This window comes from Oncorhynchus keta, chromosome 21, assembly GCF_023373465.1.
Source record: "Oncorhynchus keta strain PuntledgeMale-10-30-2019 chromosome 21, Oket_V2, whole genome shotgun sequence".
Taxonomy (NCBI): Eukaryota; Metazoa; Chordata; class Actinopteri; order Salmoniformes; family Salmonidae; genus Oncorhynchus; species Oncorhynchus keta.
Window position 1 is genome coordinate 22,952,095 of NC_068441.1, and position 18,203 is coordinate 22,970,297.

The window sequence follows — 18,203 nt, forward strand, 5'->3', positions numbered from 1 at the left end:
ATCATTATTTCTTCCCAAACTTAACTACCAAAGGAGAGAGATTATAGCCTGCCGTAATGCTGTTTTTCTTTACCCCTGGGCCTGAGAAACCTTTTAAATCTCTTCAAAAATGTTGGCGCAGACGAGGACCGTAGGCTAAACAACATTCCTGGACGTGCAATTCTCTCCCCTCCAGGTCATGATCAGCTCAACGTATTTGTCCTCTCAGGGCCATACTTCAGCCCATGGCCTCGACAGGACTTCATTGAAAACATATCTAAGGGAAGACTGGGACACAAAAGGGGATGTCATGAAAAAGGTTGTGATCAACGTTGGTGGCATGCGTCATGAAACTTACATGAGCACTCTGAAGAGCTTGCCTGGTACCCGTTTGGCTAAACTGATGGATCATGACCCAAGTGGTGACCTTGAATTCTTCTTCGACAGACATCCAGGTGTTTTCTCCAATGTTCTGAATTATTACAGAACCCGTAAGCTTCACTGTCCAACAGATGTCTGCGGTCCCCTTTTTGAAGAGGAGTTGGCTTTTTGGGAGGTCGACAAGGCGGACGTGGAACCTTGTTGCTGGATAACATTCTGCCAACATAGGGATGCCGAAGTGGCCCTTGCAGCGTTCGGGCCATCTGACTCAAAAGAGCACCACAATGAAGAGTTTTCAGAGTCATTCGATGTTGAGGACAACCCAGCTAATTCTCAGAGCTGCTGCAAAAGGTGGAAAGCAAAAATATGGGCTTTATTTGACGACCCATTCTCGTCTAAGGCTGCCAAGGTTTGTATTCTTTATTCTCTCCCAATTAAAAAAAAATGTAGTTTTGATAGGGACTGAATCAGGCTAGTCAGTGTGAGGCTGGGTAATTCCCTCTGGACATTCCTACCAAGCTGTGGAGAAGGTGGTGTGGTAGCAGGCAGGCTCTGTTTACTGCAGTTATAAACCATATGGCTTTTCCATAAACCAAACAGCTCTAATGACTGTGCAGAGCAGGCAGCAGGCATAGATACGGATCACAGCAGTGAAACAGAGTCACTCATTTTGAAGAACAATAAACACTTGCACTGGCTTGGAGATGCACGTGGAAGCAGCTCTGAAAGCCTCAAGCACATCTGATGAACCACACCTCTTTAAAGGCTGTGGTTATGAATACTGAGTTTGTGCCCGTGCTCTGCCCCTCTGGAAACCTAATTCTCAAACCTATACATCCAGATCACCTTCTGTGCATGTGTTAATTTGCGTACACATTTTTTGCTTTGTTAATGTAGTCTATATCACTACCTCATATTCTGAGCAGCTGAAATAAGAATCCCTCTGTGATTTGAACGAATATTCAAGGCCTTTATGAAGGCTACAACCTTCTCTGTCTGCTGTTATGGATATTGCAGTTGCACAAGCAGGACGCAGTCCATACATGTTGCATTGGAGTAAAAACAATCTGTGTTTTGTGGGATGCTGGAGGCCAATCTTCGTAGTTGCTGCCATTTCATTGCCATTTGCCAGAGTTGCTGAAATAGAACACTACTACTTTGGCTGCCTGTCCGCCTCCTGTTTAGCCAATGTTTACAACTATGATTTTAAAAAATAACACTAAATTGCTAATTAGACTATATGTCTGTGTCCTGCTTGTGTTTGATATGCTGCCTAAATAGCTGCATGTAACTCCCCACTTGAGTTATGTCTTGGGGCAAAAAATGTATGTATGTATGTATGTATGTATGTATGTATGTATGTATGTATGTATGTATGTATGTATGTATGTATGTATGTATGTATGTATGTACCTGTATGTGCCTAATTCCCCTCCTGAAAAAATAACATGAAAATGTGCATATGCTTAATAGCCTACTGAGGCATGGAATCCAATAAATAGTTGGAACATGTCAACCATGCCCTTTGTGTACAACATAAGATTTGTGGGCTACACCTGGGGTGTAATCATTTGCCAAACAATAGTTTTTATTGAACAAATTCAGGGAGATCACGCCCCGTTTTGGTTGCTTCCGTTTAGGAAAAGTTTTGCAACAGAATCAGCCATATCCATATCTTTAAACCATGTACTTCACAAATACAATTTAAAACAAACAATAATAAGATAGAAATTCAAGTAATCACAGACAAAAAGGGCAAAAAAACAACTACCACAAAAGGTAGTAGCATAAACCAAATGTAAAAAAGAAGTAAAGGCACACCTGGGGTGTGCAAAAATAAAACAAAAAATCCACTGTTTCTACTACACTCAGATTCTCTTGTCGGCTGTTCCATAGGCTAGGACTGTAATAATAAAAGCAGCTTCACCAGAATTGAAGCTTCAGGGTGAATCTCAATTCTATGTTCTTCTTACATATGTTTTCCTTTCCTCCTTAAAACAGAGAATATTAGTGTGCAGGAACTTCAGATGTTCTGCTCCAATGTGCTTTGAGAAGGAGAAGGGGGGAGAAGATGTGAGGAATTAAAAAATGCAATTGAGATTCACCCTCAGAGTAATATATAGTAATATATGCCATTTATCAGACGCTTTTATCCAAAGCGACTTACAGTCATGTGTGCATACATTCTACGTATGGGTGGTCCCGGAGATCGAACCCACTACCCTGGCGTTACAAGCGCCATGCTCTACCAACTGAGCTACAGTCCCTTGAATGGTTCAGTAATGTAACTCTCATTAGCTCATGTCACTCAAATGAAGGTACTGTGGCTCCATATGAAACAGCAACCATGGGATTGAGTCAGTTCAGGAGACAACAGCCTCATCTCACCAACCAATAGCCTTTTCAATACAATGTATGTCCAACACGCCAATCAAACCTAGAAGACAAATAAATCAGTGTGTTGTTTTTGTCTTTAATCATTATGAGATGATCCACTCAGAGTCATATGATAACCCTTCTTGTCATTTGCAGGTCATTGCGTTTGTTTCCCTCTTCTTCGTCCTCCTTTCCATCACAGCTTTCTGTCTGGAGACACATGAGAGCTTCCACACGTTAGAGCAACGCACAGAGCTGGTCAATAATGGGAACCACACAGAAGAGGTGACGTACTATGAGATAGTGACCGAACCTACTCTGACTGTGGTGGAGGGTGTCTGTGTGGTGTGGTTCATATTTGAGTTCCTGGTCCGTTTCACCTGCTGCTCCAACATACTGGTGTTTGTGAAGAACATACTAAACATCATTGACTTTGTGGCCATCCTGCCCTTCTTCCTGGATGTGGGGCTGGGTGGGAATGCCCTGGGCTTCCTGCGTGTGCTGAACTTTGTGAGGATCCTAAGGATCTTTAAGCTGATGCGCCACATGGTGGGAGTGCGTGTGTTAGTCTACACACTAAAGGCCAGCGTTCAAGAGTTCTGCCTCCTTGCTGTCTTCTTTGGAATTGGAATGCTAATTTTCAGCACCCTGGAATTCTACGCAGAGCGAGTACATGGTGACCCTGAAGACCCAACTTTGTCTGCGCACACCAATTTTAAGAACATCCCCTTAGGCTTCTGGTGGGCGGTGGTTACCATGACAACCCTGGGCTATGGGGACATGTACCCGGAGACCTGCTCCGGCATGGTAATTGGAGCCCTGTGTGCTCTGGCAGGTATTCTGACCATCGCCATGCCTGTCCCAGTCATAGTCAATAACTTCCGCCTGTACTACTCCCTGGCCATGGCCCAACAAAAGCTCCCAAAGAAGAAGAAGAGGCAACACCTGCCCCTGTCTGGAATGCTTAGCCAGCCATCCCCAAGTGGGGAGCAGGTAGAATGATGCCTGTTATCAGGGGAGCGCTCTTGTTCAGGTATTTTATAATATTTGTATATTCATATTTGATTATATTAATATCCCTATTTTTGTTGCTTAGAAAACAAGATCAACTTTTCTCTCTCTTTCCCTCTTAGAGTGAATCCCGGCGTTAGTCTGGCTATGAGACCCTGGATGTAGAGACTGGATCCTGATTGTACCATTACACCGGATTGGGACATTATAGCTATGTTATACCATCAATAACATTATAACATTTTACATTTGAATATCTTTATAGACCATTGCATGGGTAAAGGACTAACAATATTTGTTTGTGTGCATTCAAGGTAGTATGTATTATTGGTTTATTCGGATCACCATTAGCTTTTGCAGAAGCAGCAGCTATTTTTCCTGGGGTCCACACAAAAACATAAAACACAGCAAGTAACAAAACACTGATGTACTGGTAGACAAGAACAGTCACACAAATGTAAAATGATACAATATACAGTTAGTATTCCAAACATCAAGAACACCTTCCTAATATTGAGTTGCACCCCCTTTTGCCCTCAGAACAGCCTCAATTCGGGGCGTGGACTTTGTCGGGGAAAGGTGTCGGAAGTGTTCCACAGGGAAGCTGGCCCATGTTAACTTCAATGCTTCCCACAGTTGTGTCAAGTTGGCTGGATGGCCATTGGGTGATGGATCATTCTTGATACACACGGTAAACTGTTCATTCACAGTTGAGAAACTGAGTGTAAAAAACCCAGCAGCGTTGCAGTTCTTGACACAAACCGCTGCCCCTGGCACCATACCCATTCAAAGGCACTTACATTTTTTGTCTTGCCCATTCACCCTCTGAATGGTACACATACACAATCCATGTCTCAATTATCTCAAGGCTTAAAAATCCTTCTCTAACCTTATATACACTGATTAAAGTGGATTTAACAAATGACATCAATAAGTGATCATAGCTATCACCTGTATTCACCTGGTCATGGAAAGACCAGGGGTTCTTAATGTTCTCTACACTCATTGTACAAACAACACAATTAAATAATAATGTGTGTATAGATTGTTTGTGTTAGAGTGTGATAGAGTGTGTGGGCATGTGTTTGTATGTGTGTCATTTCACAGTCCCTATTGTGCCATGAGATGTTGTTTTATCCATTTGTTTTATGTAATTTTGCTGTTTGCTTGAGTATTAGGAGATGGAAGGGAGTTCCATGCGATCATGGCTCTGTATAATACTGTGCATTTCCGTGAATTGTTTTGGACATGGGGACTGTGAAGAGACCCCTGGTGGCATGTCTTGTGGGGTATGTATGGGTGTCTGAGCTGTATCTTATCTGATTATGCAACTTTTATACCAGACATAACCCTCCCCATCTTCACAACTTTGTCAAAATGACTTGACCATGATAATTGACCATTGAATGTTACCTAGGAGTTCAGCTTCCTCAACTTGCTCAATGGTCACACCCTTTATGCACAACTCCATTTGAGGTTTAGGTCTTAGAGAATGTTTTGAACCAAATACAATACTTTTGCTGACATGTAGAGTTTTTAATCATATTCAAGTTTCAGTCAAGTAATTTAAACTGAACAAAAATATAAACACAACATATGAGGTGTTGGTCCCATGTTTCATGAAGCTGAAATGAAAGAGCCCAGACATTTTCCATGAGCACAAAAAGCTTCTTCCTCTCAAATTTGGTAAACAAATTTGTTCACAGTTCGTCCGTGTAGTGAGCATTTCTCATTTGCCAATATAATCCATTCACCTGACAGGTGTGGCATATCAAGAAACTGATTAAACAGCATGATCATTAAATGGGTTGGGGACAATAATTGGCCACTCTAAAATGTGCAGTTTTGTCACACAACACAATGCCACAGATGTTTTGAGGGAGCGTTAAATTGGCATGCTGACTGCCGGAATGTCCACTGCAGGAATAACCACGCCAGCCCAGGACCTCAACATTGGCTTCTTCACCTGCGGGATCGTCTGAGACGATATTCTGAAATGAAAAAATATTCTGATTGGCTGGACCTGGTTGCCAAATGGGTGGGCCTATGCCCTCCCAGGCCCACCCATAGCTTTGCCCCTGCCCAGTCATGTGAAATCCATTGATTAGGGCCTAATTGATTTATTTCAAGTGACTGATTTACTGTAAGAGTAAGATCGTTGAAATTGTTGCATGTGTTAATATTTTGGTTTAGTATAGCTATACTAATTCATTTTACATTAATTGAGCATTGATTTAGACATGTACTTTCCTATATGTGAAACAATGAGTTGAAACAATGCTATTTCTGTAATTTGATCAATACTTGCCTGGTTAATTCTTATTCATGATTTGTTTAGGTGAGAGTGTGAAATCACATTGATATTTGAAACAAAATGGATAATTTATCAGGGGAAATTGAAACACAGATGAAATGCATTTATCTTTGATATAAAAACATTACAACTTCTAACAATATTAACACTACAAATTAAAACATTGCAATTATAGTTACTGTATATTCAATAGTTTCTACGTTTCTGTTAAGTAATTTTCTAATTATATGTCACAGTTGGGTGAGAGCGTAACATCACCACAATATCTGTCTGTAATAATCATCCGAAATAAAAATGTCTACTGCCTGTGTTCTGATGGGTTAAGCCTGTGTTCACAGCTGTGTCCTCTTGTTGAAGGGTTGTACATTGGCTTCTGAGAAGCCCTTAAGTTCTCTGCCAAAACATCCATTATGAGGGAGGACAGCACCATTTCCTCTTCCAGAATAACAACAGCTGTGTACAGATATTTGTCATCTGTTGGCCTCCAAGGGATTGCTTCACAAATATGTACAAAGGGCGTATTTACATTGCATTGAAATGTGAATGAATTATGATCCTTGTGAACCATGACAATACTTTCCTCTTTGTACAGTATATATTACTTAATGAGAGTGAGGACGTGTGATTGTGTTCTGCTGGGAACAGGGTTATGTCCCAATATGGGATATGTTGAGTGCCAAATGATTAAGCTTGCGCAATGCTAGGGGACCTTATGTTCCAATTGTAAAGAGAACGGCAGTGTTTCAGGCCATCCAAACTACAAGTATCTTATCTACACATCTACACACGTAAGGCTCTCCAGAGGGTAGTGAGGTCTGCACAACGCATCACCGGGGGCAAACTACCTGCCCTCCAGGACACCTACACCACCCGATGTTACAGGAAGGCCATAAAGATCATCAAGGACATCAACCACCCAAACCACTGCCTGTTCACCCCGCTATCATCCAGAAGGCGAGGTCAGTACAGGTGCATCAAAGCTGGGACCGAGAGACTGAAAAACAGCTTCTATCTCAAGGCCATCAGACTGTTAAACAGCCACCACTAACATTGAGTGGCTGCTGCCAACACACTGTCATTGACACTGACCCAACTCCAGCCACTTTAATAATGGGAATTGATGGGAAATGATGTAAATATATCACTAGCCACTTTAAACAATGTTACTTACCCTACATTATTCATCTCATATACATACGTATATACTGTACTCTACATCATCGACTGCATCCTTATGTAATACATGTATCACTAGCCACTTTAACTATGCCACTTTGTTTACTTTGTCTACATACTCATCTCATATGTATATACTGTACTCGATACCATCTACTGTATGCTGCTCTGTACCACCACTCATTCATATATCCTTATGTACATATTCTTTATCCCCTTACACTGTGTATAAGACAGTAGTTTTGGAATTGTTAGTTAGATTACTTGTTGGTTATCACTGCATTGTCGGAACTAGAAGCACAAGCATTTCGCTACACTCGCATTAACATCTGCTAACCATGTGTATGTGACAAATAAAATTGGATTTGATTTGATTTGATTTGAGCGTGTACTAAAAGTTCAATACAAATCACTTGACAGGTCCTTTATGGTTTATTGATATTTTTGGTGATGTCCCAAAAAACATTGTTACTCTTTTCACGTGTAGTTTCAATAACGTACAATCGTCATGATGGAAGAGAGAGTTGGTTTTGGTTGGGCCTGCGATTCAATGTTCAACTTGTGCTTGGTAAGTCCCTGCACCCACTTATTATAAGAAGGAAACTACAAACTCACTAACACATATTCATAGACACAAATACACATACCCACTCTCACACACTCATATTATGTTGAGAGTCACTGTAACACTTTAGCTACAAAGGGGCAGTTCCTAACACAAGTAATTTTCCCTACAGAGGTTTTAGCCTCCAATCCCGTTGCTGTTACTGCAGCAGATAATATAATACAATGCTTTAACAAAGACTGTACCCACTCTAGGGCAAACACTGAGCATACCAACATGCAGAAAACAAAAACATAACAATACTCTTGAGATTCAAGTGAAAAAGTCCATTCATATTCACCACATCCAATTGTCATTTCCTCCACATTAACTCTCATCAAAACAGTTCTTCAGTGTTAAGACATTTATATACTTCACAAGTTTTGCTCTATCTTTAGAATAATTGGATTATTATCGGGTGTAGAATCTTACAGACGTAAGAATATTTACAGACGTTTAAAGTGAGGGATTTTGACTCAAATAAAGCTTGACTAGAACTTCAAGCAAAGACTGGTTGTATATTAACCTACTGCATAGATATGCTTATCCATGTGTTCTTGTCTGGAGGGCCACGCCTCTCTACAAGCAGCTGAGAGAGGAACACATGAGAACCAGAGTGCTGCACATGTAGCTCGTCTGAGTTCGACAATACATGTTCTCAAAACGAGGCTACATTAGGATCACACAAGGTTAACATACTGTACCCACCCCCTCGTCGCACTCCTTTTACACTCCCATAGTCATAGATAAGGTACACCAACTACAAAATAGAGAAACTTCAAATATACAATGAAATATACACAGGATGAAAAAGTACACTCGGTCACGTTTACAGATAAAATCTTAATTAGTATTAAACATTATGCGCACCAACATACACAGATAGAATATTATGCAGTAATATAAATGTAGTCCATTTAATCATCAACACCATGGCTTTGAACATTGTGATAAAAATACAAATAAAGCAATCCTCTTCATAAAAGAAAGCTAGCTAATGGAACCATTTTGACTTCACAGCTATTTGTAATTCAAACGACGATAAGAGTGACAGGCCAAGTGGGCATTTTACTTTATGAAAGTGGGTCACAGGTTTTTTTGGGGGGAGGGGGGGGGGGCATTTCCTTCCTTCCCTGCCATTTCAGATTGTCAAATGTACTTTTTTTGTTTGTTATGGCAACAACAGATGGTAAAAGCTTTGCAATCTGTGTGATGAAACTGTGTAAATACTTGTGGGAAAAGGTCTTGGCAGATATTAAACTAGCACTGTGTGCTTGTGTGAGTTCTCTATCTGGTTTTAATACTGCACTTCTGTAAGAGGGTTGAAATTGTCCAACGGAGAACTGTGCTCTTGGTTTAAATTAAGACAAACTTACATACTAAGCATGAAGCACTGCCATTCTGCTCATGAGTATCAGTAAATAGAGATTTGAGGATCAACCATGGGAAGGTTTATATTCCTCAGTAAAATGGAGATTGCTTTTACAATCAGACTTCGATCAGATTTGGTCAAAGCTCCTTAAATCATCACGTCTGCTGTAATACATTCCAATTTGTGCCTATAAATACTACAGTCTTTCTTGTGCCGATGAATTATTTGTAAGAAGGTTATGTCAATACATTTTTATATGCTTGGTAGTAATTTATTGCAAAGATTTCTCATAATATGAGATCATCAAAAAAAGTTTTGTGCCTGGGAGGGACTCCTTTTGTACTCTTCATCTGTGCTATTTGTAGTGACTGGACAAGTCCTCTTTCACCGTCTACATCAATAGCAGCACATTATACAATGCGTTTCTTCCTGGATTTCTGCTCTGAAAGTGATTGTGATCTGTTCATTCTTCTCCATGGTGTATGTACAGGACGTAGGCAACAGGCAGACTCTTTGGTGGAGGTACTGAAGTTTCTAAGACACTAGCTACTGTATGCTTGGCCTGGAGTATCACACTATATAACTCCTACATGATGAACATGGAGAGTATTGGCTTGAAGTAGACAAGATACAGTAGGACACTGACACTAGATGAGACAGTGTTGCTTATGTGAAGAGCCTAGCATGAATGCTAGCAAATAGACAATGAAGACAGTGTCTTTACAGCAGCCTTGCACATAGTCTTTCAAAATATACAGATCCCTCTGGACTGTTGGTATTGTAACCAATGCCAATCAATATTCTTCCTGTCGCTAAACACTTAGCTGAAGCAGGTAGAGCATTGAAACGAAAGAATGTGTGTCAAGAGTAGTCGTCTGCTCAAGTGCTTCAGTGGCACACTAAATTACAAAGAAACGTTGTACATAAAATCTAGGGAAAGCATAACTACACTCTATCATATGATATAGAGGACTGATATGGAGGACTGCAAAGCTTAAAAGGATTCAAACCTGCCACAAATATATACAGTGCATTCGGAAAATATTCAGAGCCCTTCACTTTTTCCACATTTTGTTACGTTACACCTTCATTCTAAAATGTATTGCATATTTTTTTTCTTCATCAATCTACACACAATACCCCATAATGACAAAGCAAAAACAGGTTTTTAGATATTTTGGCAAATGTATTAAAAATAAAACAGAAATACCACATTTACATAAGTATTCAGACTCTTTACTCAGTACTTTGTTGAAGCACCTTTGGCAGCGATTACAGCCTTGAGTTTTCTTGGGTATGACGCTACAAGCTTGGCACACCTGTATTTGTGGAGTTTCTCCTATTCTTCTCTGCAGATTCTCTCAAACTCTGTCAGGTTGGATGGGGAGCGTCGCTGCACAGCTATTTTCAGGTCTCTACAGAGATGTTCGCTCGGGTTCAAGTCTGGGCTCTGGCTGGGCCACTCAAGGACATCCCGAAACCACTCTTGCATTGTCTTGGCTGTGAGCTTAGGGTCATTGTCCTGTTGGAAGGGGAACCTTTGCCCCAGCCTGAGGTTTCATCAAGGATCTCTCTGTACTTTGCTCCTTTCATCTTTCTCTCGATCATGACTAGTCTCCCAGTCCCTGCCACTGAAAAACATTCCACAGCATGATGCTGCCACCATCTTGCTTCACCGTAGAGATGGCGCCAGGCTTCCATCAGACATGACGCTTGGAATTTAGGCTTCTGTCTGACCACTCTACCATAAAGGCCGGATTGATGGAGTGCTGCAGAGATGGTTGTCCTTCTGGAAAGTTCTCCCATCTCCACAGAGGAACTCTGGAGCTCTGTCAGAGTGACGTACTTCTGTCAGGGGAGACGTACTTCCTTCTGTAGCTCAGATGGTAGAGCATGGCGCTTGTAACGCCAGGGTAGTGGGGTCGATCCCCGGGACCACCCATACGTAGAATGTATGCACACATGACTGTACGTCGCTTTGGATAAAAGCGTCTGCTAAATGGCATATATTATTATTATATTATTATATTATATTATTATATATTTACCATTGGGTACTTGGTCACCTCCCTGCCCAAGGCCCTTCCCTTAGATTGCTCAGTTTGGCCGGGCGGCCAGCTCTAGGAAGAGTATTGGTGGTTCCAAACTTCTTAAATTTAAGAATGATTGAGGCCACTGTGTTCTTGCGGCCTTCAATGCTGCATAAATGTTTTGGTACCCTTCCCCAGATCTGTGCCTCGACACAATCCTGTCTCGGAGCTCTACGGACAATTCCTTTGACTTCATGGCTTGGTATATTCTCTGACATGTACTGTCAACTGTGTGACCTTATATAGACAGGTGTGTGCCTTTCCAAATCATGTCCAATCAATTGAATTTACCACAGGTGGACTCCAATCCAGTTGTAGAAACATCTCAAGGATGACCAATGAAAACAGGATGCACCGGAGCTCAATTTTGAGTCTAATAGCAAAGGGTCTGTTTTTTAAATATTTCTAATACATTTGCAGACATTTATAAAAAACAGTTTTCGCTTTGTCATTATGGGGTATTGTGCATAGAGTGATGAGGACAATAATAAGTTACAGCCTTATTCAAAGGCTGTAACTTAAAATGTGGAAAAAGTCTGAATTCTTTCCGTATGCACTGTATAGATACTCACATTCAGTTTCACTTAATGCCAACGTAAATATGATTTTCTCTACATTCCCCTAAACTGTCTGCAATAAGCAGAGCAGAGCAGAGCATAATAAGAATACTGCTGCCTGGCCTCAAGACCAGAACATACTGCGTGTCCAGCACTGAATACACTCCATTAGGGATAGATACACACCACTGTAATATCTCAGACACCTGACCATGTGGTTCCTTGTCAAAGCAGCCCCTGCTGCGGTAAACTCTAACATCTGGGTCTGTTGGAGAGCGGGAGAGGGGTGTCCTGTGACTTGGGTCACTCATAGCGTGAGGGTGGAGGTGTTTTGGGCAGTGCTGCAGGTCCCTCTGGTGGTGAGACTCTGTAGGGTTAAATGTGAGTTGGCCTGTAGGAGGGTGATCATTAGGGGTTTAGGGGCAGGCTAGGGGCAGGAACATGAAGAGGATAGACAGTGATCATGAGTCGGACTCAGGGACAGTGGAGGTGACGGGGGTGGTGGGGGTTATGGGGCCACCGTCCGGTAGCAGCTGTTGGCGGACGAGGAGTTGGAGTTCTCCAGGGGTTTGGTGCCTGGGGGGACTAGGTTGGCTTGGGACGGGGGCTTGGGCAAAGGTGTCTCTCTTGGGTTCTTGGCCAGGATGAAGTGCGACTCGTCCACCTCCTCCAGGTTGGAGATGTCCATCATCATGCTCTTGCGGTAGGAGACGGACAACTTGTTGGAGCCATCAGACATCAGGTTGAAGTGGCGGGCGATGAAGACGATGGGGAGAGGAAGCATGGCCATCACAATGAGGGAGAAGCACATGGCCAATGCCCAGGGAGGGTAGCTCTGGAAACGCTCCTGAGCCTATAGAGAGAGAAACAAGGGAAATAAGGGGGGAAATAAATACTCCTGGTGCGGACTTCAATTCTGTATCAAGGCTAGTACACAAAATGTCAAGTGTCTATATGAAACTTTTCACTGTTTTCCAACAGGTTGACTGACCAGTTCCTCCACCCATGCATTGTACACTGGCGGGCTGATGGCCATCTCAATGACAGTAGCCATAATGAGAACAATGAGACAACAAGGGGAGACGTACTTCCACATGTAGAAATAGAAGGCATGGGGCCGGAAACCCAACATATCCTCCAGGTCCTGCATAAACCTTACACACACATACAGGTGGGTTTAAAATAGGTCCAGACAAATCCTTCAGTTTACAGTATTCACATCTTTGACTCTTTCTCTTCACCCTCTTATCAAACTTTCCTCTTAAATCATATGAAAACACACATTGCAATATCAGTGATGATCAGTGTGTCTCTCACAATATGCGGCTCTCTGGGGAGACGCCATCCTGTACCTCTTGGTGCCGTAGATCCAGGCCACTGACACATTCTCTAGGATGACCACGACAGTGAGTGGCAGACCAGCAGAATAGTCATCAAACATGATGACAAAGTAGTTCCCAGAGCGCTGGACGAAGAGCAGGCCACAGATAAAGGCTATGATACAGCAGCACACTGAAAACAGATAAACAAATAAAACTACACTTTATGGAACAACGCAGATTATGAAAAGACACACACACACACACGCTAACATGCACTCTACACACACGTACATTGTAATATTGTTGTATTGTGGTATTATACACAGTGGTAGAAAGTACTTACTGGAAGTAAAAATACATTCAAGTACTACTTAAGTAGTTTTTGGGGTATCTGTACTTTACTCTACGATTTATACTTATTTTACTTCACTACACTCCTAAAGAAAATAATGTATTTTTTACTCCATACATTTTCCCTGACACCCAAAAGTACTCGTTACATTTTGAATGCTTATCAAGAGAACATCCCTGGTCATCCCTACTGCCTCTGATCTGATGGACTCACTAAACACACATGTTCCGTTTGTAAATTATTTTTCAGTGTGGCCCTGGCTATCCGTAACTTTAAAAAACAAGAAAATGGTGCCGTCTGGCTTGCTTAATATAAGGAATTTGAAATTATTTATACTTTTGATACTTAAGTATATTTGAGCAATTACATGTACTTTTGATACTTAAGAATATTTAAAACCAAATACTTTTAGACTTTTACTCAAGTAGTATGCACTTTTACTTGAGTCATTTTCTATTAACTAAAGTGTCTTTACCTTTACTCAAGTATAACAATTGGGTACTTTTTTCACCACTGATGATACATTTTGTATTGTAGATATGTAGTGGTCATGTAGTGTTGTGATAATGTGTTGTATGATGTACTGTTTTATCATTTAATTGTTTTGTGTAACTGCCTTAATCTTGTTTGGATCCAAGGAAGGGTAGCTGCTGCCTTGGCAGGAACTAATGGGGATCCTTAATAAATACAAATACAGATACAGAGAAATAGACAGAGGGAATTGGAGCAAGATGAGGTAGCTAAAAGCATTAGTCTGAAAGTGTGCAGTGTCTGCAGCTTTTATATAGCGTCTTCCTCACAGGTGAATTGGTAGTGGAGTTGAATAACCTTCACATTATGTAAAACCTTTTGTCTCCTTGGATGACAGTCTTTACTGTATGTATGCAACATTGTTGTTATTGCTATTACTTTGTAATCAGCCCTGAAAGGACTACAACAATAGAACAAAAAATGAGTCATCCTTAATAATCTCAGAATTTGTGAGTCTAACCTAGTTCCCCAATCTGTCTGGGTGAAAAGTGCTGAATTTGTGTATGAAACTATGAGAGAGGAGAATGGGAGAGCCATAGTTGGTTTTAGGGCTGACCTGTGAAGAGCTCCTTCTGGATCTTGTAGGTGTCGAGGACGGGCGTGGTGATGCCTGTCATGGTGCCGATCATACTGCCCAGGCCCAGGTTGATGAGCATGAAGAAGAACATGACGGACCAAAAGGGAGAGGCCGGGAAATGAGTCTTGGCCTCTGTGAAGGCAATGAAGGCCAAGCCTGTACCCTGCACTGACAGGAAGCTGCCTTCCTTCACCGTCTTGATGACACCGTAAATCTCAGTGTAGTCTACGGTGGACAGCTGGGAGAAGTTCACGTGTGGCAGAATGAGATCATGACTCAGCACGTTAGAGTTCAGGCAGCCAATGATCTTCTCTGCATTTCTGAAGGGACCACCGCGAATCATGTTAGTGCACAAGATGAAACGTACTGCAAAAGTCCTGACTCTGATCACAGAGAGGGCACGATAATACATGTATGGTGTGAGCAAAGAGTGGTTTCATTCTGGATTAGACATCATACATTTCCTCCACTATCACTAGGGGAGAAGAGGGTAAGTTGAGCCATTTTTTACATTCAGCATCACTCCGTCAAGGGAAATATAGTTTTCTTTCTAACAAAGATACCTACATATATTTTAAAATGTTGTGAATATTGTTTGGATGTGCCAATTTGTAGGTAAGTTCTGTGCATTTCAGGCTACTAAGCCCATGAAACTGGTCTGCGAGATTCTTGATATGTTTAGCAAGCTCAGACTCCATGTCATCAGATAAGACCTTGTGTGCCTCTGCTACTCTGTCACAGCCTCTCTTTTGCACAGGTACAGGTACCGTTTTTTGTTGTTGTCAATGCACCTCTTCAATGTCATTCAGTCAATTTTTTCATCCCTTGCCTCCTGCTCGAATGGACTTCTTCCTTTCTCTCACTTCCTTGGCTGCTCTCTCAAGAACCTCAAGGGGGGCGATACCCCTGCCCTTTATATGTCTGTATGCACAGGATATGATGATTTCTTCTCTGTAACAATAAAATGCACTTGAATTCATACGCATGACACATTGCAAAAATACTATCAGTTTTATGCATAAAACTGACCAAATGTAATCATCGTTTGTATGGGGTATGGTGGCCATTGGCTCAACTTACCCCAAGGCAAACATTTTGACTATATTAACCCACACAGCTACAGGGATACACTTTCATGCTAGGTTTAGGACCTCATATGGTAGCTTATAAAGACCCCAACTGATGTATAAAACAATCTTAAAAATATATACTTTGATTTAGATACAAGCATCATGACACAATAACTTATAACACAATACACTCATTTGACTTTGTGAAAACCAGTTTTCAGTTTTTTGGACCTAACTTGCATACCACTTTTTCGATGTGGTTTCTTCATTCATACTCTATGAAATTATGACCTCGTCCTAAATATTTGGCCACATGATTCATTTTGTGTATGGTTTCCTAAAAACAAGGGTGGCTCAACTTATCCCTTTGACTCAACTTACCCTACGTCCGATAGGGCAGTTGATTTGAACTCACACTATGACACACTTCTCATTCATAAGGTTTGCCTTGAAGCCCAGCACAGCGAACACCACCAGAGTAGCCAGGAGGGAGGTGACAAAGTTTATAAAGGAGACGAGCATGGCGTCAAAGTGTCAGTTGTTGTCTATCTTGTTGTAGCTGGAGAAGGTGATGACTCCTCCGAAGCAGGCCAAGGGCAGAAAACACCTGTGTGGCTGCCTCTCTCCACACCTGGGGCTCCAGCATCTTCTCCAGCTTGAACACACTAGAACACACTGATGGACTGGTTGGGGCCTGTAAGTAAACATTTCACTGTAAGGTTGTATTCAGCGCACATGACAAATAAACTTAGATTTGATTTGGTTTTAATTATTAGAAATGTTTATAAATTATATAGGGGTAGTGTTGGAGAATTTCCAGTCATCTGGTGATTTTCAGTACCTGTACTGTTCTCTTTGAAGTAGAAATCGATATAAGGTTAAATATTAGACATGTGTAAGCAGAATGAAGGCTGAGCCTATGTGAATGTACAAAGCTGGATCAACATCAAGTTAACCATTAGACATGTAAAAAACAGAACGTAAGCAGAGTGGACGAGGCAAGGTAGACCAACACAAGACGTGACTGGTCTGGGCCATATCTGATCTTGTGAAGGCTACTGGACATGCACATTGGTTAATCATACATAGACAACATCGGCCTGAACTTGTGAAGGACTCCAGTTCAGTAGGACTCCAGTTCAGTAGGACTCCAGTTCAGTAGGACTCCAGTTCAGTAGGACTCCAGTTCAGTAGAACTCCAGTTCAGTAGGACTCCAGCTCAGTAGGACTCCAGCTCAGTAGGACTCCAGTTCAGTAGGACACCAGTTCAGTAGGACTCCAGCTCGGTAGGACTCCAGTTCGGTAGGACTCCAGTTCGGTAGGACACCAGTTCGGTAGCACTCCAGTTCGGTAGGACTCCAGTTCGGTAGGACTCCAGTTCGGTAGGACTCCAGTTCAGTAGGACTCCAGTTCAGTAGGACTCCAGTTCAGTAGGCTAATATTCCAGAGCAATTTTTTGTCATGTCATGTCCTTTAAAAGTACGGCCTGTCATATATCTTCCCTACACTCTTTTGACTCTCCCCCATGCCCCCAGCCCCTCACCCCACGCACCCTGCTCCTCTCCCCATTGTCTCCTGCCACTCTTCCCGACGCCCCCTGCCCCTCTTCCCACACCCAGTGCCCTTCTCCCCCACACCCCCTACCCCTCTCCCCCATTCCACCTGCCCCTCTCCCCTACAAACCCTCCACTTCTCCTCACAGCGTTTCCTACCTTCCCGGAGGATGCGATACCTCTGATGACAACCAGGCAGACGATGATCCAGGCCACCAGCAGAGACAGGGTCATCTTGACGTTCAGGCCGCCGCTGTCTGCGATGGTGCTGGTAGTGTTCAGGGTCTGGCAGTACCAGAAGTAGGTGGTGGCCGAGCTTCTCTCACACTCAGGATCCACGACTGCAGAGGGGTGAGGGGGAGGGTCAGTGAGGGGGAGGGAGAGAGAGGGGGGAGAGTAAAGGGATAGAGGGAGTAGAAGGGTGAAGGATAGAGAGCAGAGAGAAATATAATAAGGAAGAGAATATTTACACAGGGACCAAATCCCCTCTGCCCTCTGGATTGGCTCTCCCAGACTGATATTAGTAAGGTAAACCAACCTGGAGTCAGGGGTAGACGTAACAGGGGCAGAAGTAAATGAAAATGACGGGACACTGAAATTAGTATGATATGTTACGTTTGGTATGGTATGTATTCATTTGTGGATGTCCATCATCCATTTCGTATGATATGTTACAAATTACAGTTAGTATGATATGTTATGAATTACAGTTAGTATGATATGTTATGAATTACAGTTAGTATGATATGTTACGAATTGAGATTTGTACAATATGTTCCCGAGTTTGCAATACATATGGTATGTTATGAATTTCAATTTGTTGTGAGTAACGTTAGCTAGATGGCTAGGTGCTAATGCTAATGTTAGCTAGGTGGCTAACATTAGCTAGGCTAGGGGTTAAGGTTAGGGTTAAGGCTAAGAGTTAGGTTAAAGGGTTA

The 18,203-nt window shown here is 42.1% G+C and overlaps 2 protein-coding genes across 2 annotated transcripts; one reads left to right on the top strand and one right to left on the bottom strand.

The window, feature by feature from the left end:
- LOC118400287 (potassium voltage-gated channel subfamily C member 2-like) lies at positions 1 to 6,367 on the top strand. Its single transcript, XM_035796980.2, has 3 exons — positions 1 to 769; positions 2,893 to 3,769; positions 3,870 to 6,367. The coding sequence occupies exons 1-2, from the start codon at positions 179 to 181 to the stop codon at positions 3,736 to 3,738; spliced, it is 1,437 nt and encodes a 478-aa protein (XP_035652873.1). The 5' UTR covers positions 1 to 178; the 3' UTR covers positions 3,739 to 3,769; positions 3,870 to 6,367.
- Positions 6,368 to 7,459: 1,092 nt separating this feature from the next.
- LOC118400288 (sodium-dependent neutral amino acid transporter SLC6A17-like) lies at positions 7,460 to 15,054 on the bottom strand. Its single transcript, XM_035796981.2, has 4 exons — positions 14,622 to 15,054; positions 13,213 to 13,372; positions 12,852 to 13,014; positions 7,460 to 12,713 (listed from the first exon to the last, which is right to left on the bottom strand). The coding sequence occupies exons 1-4, from the start codon at positions 15,052 to 15,054 to the stop codon at positions 12,369 to 12,371; spliced, it is 1,101 nt and encodes a 366-aa protein (XP_035652874.1). The 3' UTR covers positions 7,460 to 12,368.
- Between the last annotated feature and the right edge of the window lie 3,149 nt (positions 15,055 to 18,203).